General features: G+C 40.0%; 1 protein-coding gene across 1 annotated transcript in view; it reads right to left on the reverse strand.

The window, feature by feature from the left end:
- UBR1 (ubiquitin protein ligase E3 component n-recognin 1) overlaps window positions 1-4,157 on the reverse strand; it is an 82,028-nt gene extending 77,871 nt beyond the window's left edge. The window contains exon 1 of the mRNA XM_083379572.1: window positions 3,675-4,157. Coding sequence (XP_083235698.1) covers window positions 3,675-3,755 — 81 coding nt within the window. The 5' untranslated portion in view covers window positions 3,756-4,157. The remainder of the gene's footprint in view (window positions 1-3,674) is intronic.
- Window positions 4,158-6,381: the final 2,224 nt, after the last annotated feature.

Below are 6,381 nucleotides of genomic sequence, written 5' to 3' on the forward strand. Positions count from 1 at the left end.
CCATTTCTTCTCACTCTAAAATTGTAGTAAGGAGCTGCAGCAGTGAAGATGATGGGAGCAAACAAAAGGAGAAAAGTAGGACCAGCGGTGACAGCTGCCCATCTGTTTTTCTCTCCAGGAGAGGAGCTGTTTCTTGTCAGTCTATGCAAGGTTTTGTAATGCCTGGTGAGACTGGCAAGCTGCTATCCTCCTTTCAACAGTTGCTTTACCTGTGTGAAGGAAATGTAAGCCACATAAAATGATCTGGAAGGCCACAGGCACCTCAGAATTTTGGGACTGCTGATCTATCTTCCAATAGTTCTGCACAGTACTTTTTGCAATCGTTCTACTTTTACTCCAAATTCTTTTACTTTTTTCTAAAAGCCACTCTTAGCTCTGCAAAAAAAAATGGTCTGTTCCACATGCATAGCCTCTCATCATATTTCTATCTCAACGTTTACTTTATTTATTAAATTTACATACTGCCCATCTCGCTGTTTGGGCTGACTAGGCAGCCCCATGATTTCTAGCTTAGGAGCCATGGTGATGCAGTGGTTAGAATGTAGCATTGCAGGCTAATTCAGCTCACTGCTGGGGGTTCAATCCTCACCGGCTCAAGGTTGACTCAGCCTTCTATCCTTCTGAGGTCGGTAAAATGAGGACCCAGCTTGTTGGGGGCAATATGCTGACTCTGTCTCTTTACAGCACTATGAAGCAGTATATAAGTCTAAGTGCTAACGTTATTATACTCATTCCTATGCCATGTATACAAAAAAATAAATAGATATTTAAACCACATATTCAAAATAAACAGATATTTTCTAAGCAGATACTTACTAGTCAGCATTCTTATTTATTCTTTGGCCTCTATTGATACAATGGCCATCTCTTTCTCTCTCATCTTTTACCTACCCATCCATTCTTTATCACCTAGAAGATTTCCCCCCCCCACTATATTATATTTATTTTTCTGCAAACCCATTATCATTATTCACTGGCTGACATACAACCACCACCAAATATAGATTCCTACTTTAATAGGCATCCACAACAATTACTTAACACCAGTTTATATTTCCGACATATATTTTAGCCCTTTCTTCCATAATTAAACTTCACTTCCCTGCACATATTTCTCAATTCCACAAGATCAGACCACTTCCATTCACATGTATTATATGCTTTCCCTTTTTCTTAATTTCAGACAGACTTTTTTCTTTTTAATTTCATTAATTCATCTTGTTTACTACTACTCCTTTCACATTCCAAATTTTCCATTGGTCATATCTTCAGCAGATGGGCCATAGATATCCACCAGTCACTGTTACTTTGGTCATTCAAGGATTTTGTACACATCTTTGAGTTGGATTGGGCTGAGAGAGAATGACTCAAAGTCCAAAGTTACCCAGCCAGCTTTCATGCCTAAAGCAGGATTAAATCTCAGTCTCTTAATTTCTAAACCAGCGCCTTAACCACTACACCAAACTGGTTCTCATCACATATTGCATAGATACTGAAACTTGCATGTTTCTTTAAAAAATATGTGAGAAATCTCATTTAAACAAAATTCAAGCTTTTAAACATTGTAGTATTTACTATTCCCTTCAGATATGGATTGCAGATGCAAGACACATTAATGTTCTTGTCTCTTTTCTTGTGCGTTTCCTCATATTACCTGTCTACTCACTTTTCCTCTTCCACAGTTACACAGCTTTGACATGGTTAATTATTAAATGGGCAACAAGCAGATAAATATCATTCCTTGTTAAATAAGAGTTTCTTTCAAAACATCACCTAAACAGTAATTACTTCTCAAGTTCTCTATAATTTACACAAAATCCCTCAAAATTCTGAGGCTGTACCATTAGGCTACTAGTATCTTTGGGCTGAAAATGGAAACCTATGACACAGCATTCACTATTTCACTGCAGCTGAAGTTTAGCTATTTTTCCAAAGTGAAAGAAACTTTTTGAAATGCAATTTGTTTTGATTACAAAAAGTGAAACCATTTTTGAGCCTGGAAATCCTGTTTACTTAAAACTCATTGTTAAAAATTGTTGATTTACTCAAAAGACTGATCCATTTTAAGTATTTTCTCTGATGCTTCCATCTTTGCTTTTACTTACAGTTAATACTTTTGAACTACTGCATGCCCATTATATTGTCCCTGTCATTTCTTTTACCTTTCCAGTCCTTATTTTTATTTATGAATCTATTTTCACAAGTTCCTCTAAACAAAAGAAATATAAAATTGGTAATATTTTTAACAAATATTTTTCTAAAGTTTGATTAATAATGTCACTGAAACTCACATAAGGATCACTTACGATTAAGAACACTACCATACATATATATATATAAATACCAAGAGGAGTGCATTGAGACTAACATTCCGATGTTTAAACATTATGGCTAAGACACAAGTCTGCAACCCGCGGCTCCGGAGCCACATGCGGCTCTTTCAGCTGTCTCCTGCGGCTCCAAGTCCTCTGCCATGTGCAGTCCAAAAAAAAAAAAAGTGGGACTAAAAAAGTTCAACCGATCAATTCAAATATGCAGGGTAAGTGCATATCTCGCCTTGGCTCCACTCTTCAGTCAAACCCTGTTCTGCGCATGCGCGCATGTACGCGCATGTGCACACATTTTTTGCGGCTCCCAGTTTTTCCTTTCGTGAGGGAACTGGTTCTGAGTGGCTCTTTCACTGTTTCAGGTTGCTGACCCCTGGGCTAAGACAACAATCCACTCCAGCAGAAAATAATGTTGCCTTTTAGCTTCATCAAATCTCCCTTTTCCTTACTGTAGGATAATAATCTTCAGGCTGTATCAAACCATTCCATACTGGTTTATTGTACAGTATAAACATATTACTTAGCAGACAGTGCTAATAAATAAGCACTGTCCACTAAGTAATTTTTTTATTTTTTTAAATTTTAATTCCATTTATATCCCGCCCTTCTCCGAAGACTCAGGGCGGCTTACAAGCTTAGCAGTAGCCTTCATTCTATGTATATGCCTGCTTATTAGGGCTTTCACACCCCCCCCCAAGCGGCATTATTACAAAGTCAGCTTAATTGCCCCCAACAATCTGGGTCAAAAATTGGTTTCTTTTTAAAAATATCACTTTTACCTTTTAAAGTAAAGAGATAAAAACCAACACCTAATAATTGAAATAGAAAAGAGAAAGTTAAGAATGAAGAGAACATAGCCCAGATGCCAAAATACTTCGGGAAATGTTTGTTTATCGAGCTAGAGGTAGACTATTTATATTGCCTTAAGTGGATCTGTCTGAATCCAACTCCGGTAATTTTAACACTCCTGTAGTTCAAAAGAAAAAAACATTCCTCAAAATCCTAACTCTTCGCCTGTCAGCTAAGTGGGCTTTGCCCTGCATGTACGTACGGCGCTGTGTAGTGTGCAACTGTGCAGTCCCATTTGACAGAAACCCAGAGATTAACCTTTTGGGGAGACGGCAGACGAGAGAAGCGGGAATTAGGGAAAAGCCACCGTCCTAGCAAGACATAATAAGCAGCCGCTGCCTTGCGAACAACCCGGGCTAATAAAAGCATCGGAGCCCGGGCATTTCTAGTTTAGGGTCCTTTTATCGAGCACAGCTGCTTGGACCCTTTGGGAAGGCACGTCGCTGCGGCCGTCGGCAAACCCAAGGGATGAACCCCGGGGCGGGAGCGGAATCTCACCACAGCCAGCTCCGAGGGCTTCACGGGGGCAGCGCCGCCCGTTCCAGCCATCCTTCCCGCGCCGTCGCCTTCATCCGCCATCTTTGGAGAAGCGGGGATCGGCAGGCTCGAGTCCTACCACAGGCCAACCGGAAATCAGCTGCGTGGGAGGACGTGTGGACGACTAGGGCTCGAGAAGACCTGACCCCATGCCCGACGCCAAACCCCGAGCGAAGAGGGTCCTCTGCAACATCGCGCATGCTCGGGTTTCTAGCGCATGCTCAAGAGAGCCCTTGCTGAGCCGAGCGTCGCTTGCTAACCGGAAAACCTCGGCGGTTGCTTCTCAAACAAATTGGGGGCAAAGCGAGTACGCGGCTGGGGAAGCCTCTCCATCGACTTATGTAGAAACTGCTGCTGACTTTAAGATCCGGAAGTATACAGTTATACGTTATTTCCCCCAAAATAGCAACATTGTAAGTTGGAAGCCCAAAGCTTCCACTTTTCTTGCACGAGTTCAATCCAATGAGAAGTAGGCACGATTAAATGCATTTTAATTCTAACGAGCTGCGATTTGTAATGTTTTTTTAGCACCTCAGAACAGTTGTATTTTGAGTGTTTGTATTAGCATGCCAGGTGAATATAATCAGATTCGGTTTAATTTCTTGGGTAGATGCTATGTTTATGGATTAATTCTACTATAGTGGCAGAGAACTGATATATTTTCTGTCTGTGAGAAGAAGTGATATTTGATTTTGAAATTTGCTGCACAGAATAAATATGTTTGCAAGATGAAACTGAATTTCCAATGCTACCTTTAGCCAGCATTGGTCTTTTGAACCTCCACATTCCTATTCTGCCCCACATCTAGTATCTGCAGGATCTTTAGATGTGAAGTTCTTGCTTGTAGACTGAATATTTGCTAATTAAACTTTTATACTCATAAAAGTCTTCCATTGATTTGCAATTAATATAGAGACTGGAATTAACCCATGCTAGCACTTGGATTCAAAGCCAGTTTGTCCAAACCAAAATAGCACTTTCAGGTTTGGACAACAGGTCCAAATATTGGTTCCATTAATTAGGTAACACTTCCTGCAAAGGAGTTGGTGTACAACCTGGATATCCTCCTAGGCTCATGGTTACTGTTAAAAAAAGCAGATGGAGGCTGGCCTGGTGAGCATTTGCCCAGCTTTGGCTAAATCAATCATACTGTCCTGCATCAGGATATTACGACATCAATAACTAATGGAGAATTACTGTAAAACATTTTATGTGGGATAGTCTTGGGAGGTGATCCAGAAGCTACAACTAATCCCAGAAGGGCCTGTTAAGTGGCTTTCCTCTGTTTGAAGTGGACATGGACGTGGAGACTAGACTTCTCTGCAGCAGCCCTCACATCTTGAAACTTATTACTTCCAAAGGTCCATAATGCTTTCTCTGGTAGGTTTTTAGAAGGTTTTTTTTAAAAGACAATTTAATTCTATCAGTTCCTCAGTCATAGGTGTTTATTTCTTGAGGGCAGTTTGATTATTATTACTGTACTTTTCATAATTTTGATTTATTCCTATTCCTTTTATAATTTTAAGTGTTTCTGGTTGGGAATGAAACTTTAAAATACATTGACTATGACACAGTAACTAAATAGCACATGCATATTAGTTAAGCTTTTTGGTTTAGCATGTAGCATAAAGTGTCAAAAAAGTTGGTTTTTTCTTCTCTGAATAAAAATATGGAAAAAGTAGTAAGGTTATAAATTCATGAGGAAAAGGGATGACTGTAAACAATGTCTGGAATTCATACAATTCTATTAATAAAGGTGAGAAATTGAATGTCCAAAGCACTATCCCAAAGCAACAGATTACTGAACTGCCTAGTTCCTCTGAATTTTCGCCACTCTTCCTTTTTCTTCTGTGGGAAGACAGCACCCTCCAGAGAAATAAATATTAAAAAGGCAGAATATTATATTTCCCCAAAGAATCTTAAAGGCAGAAAAGCTTCATGGTATCCGTAGCAGAACATCCAGATTCAGCCATAGTTTCATTTCATACAGCATTAACCTTATGAACTCTCAAGTTTCCTCCTTCTGTTATATATTCAAGATGGACAATATTTAATATTTGTCATGTACATGTAGGAGTGTGGATCTATACATAAGTTGTATATAGTATGCTTAGGTGTGTGTCATGTATGTTTCATTTTGAGAGTGGGCAACTAAATTTAATTTTTGATGTGTGCTGTTGTGCCCACAATTAAAAAAAATGACAATAAAGGTTATCTTCTTTCTAACGCAGTTTCCATTTTGTTTATTCCCACCTTGGACTGGACCCTGATGATTTTTTCCCCACACTTCCTTTGTGTAACTAATAAGGTTCACCTGACCTGCTAAAATTACCTGAAGTTTACAAACCACAATAAGGGACGCGGTGGCTCAGTGGGTTAGGACGCTGAGCTTGTCAATCAGATGGTCCGGCAGTTTGGCGGGTCGAATTCCGAGTGCCGCATAACAGTGTGAGTGCCTGTTACTTGTCCCAGCTTCTGCCAACCTAGCAGTTCGAAAGCACGTAAAAATGCAAGTTGAAAAATGGGGACCACTACGGTGGGAAGGTAACAGCATTCCGTGCGCCTTTGGCGTTTAGTCATGCTGGCCACATGACCACGGAGACGTCCTTGGACAAGTGCTGGCTCTTTGGCTTTGAAACGGAGATGAGCACTGGCCCCTAGAGTTGGA

The sequence above is a fragment of the Vipera ursinii genome (genome assembly GCF_947247035.1).
Source record: "Vipera ursinii genome assembly, chromosome: 1".
NCBI classification, from domain to species: domain Eukaryota; kingdom Metazoa; phylum Chordata; class Lepidosauria; order Squamata; family Viperidae; genus Vipera; species Vipera ursinii.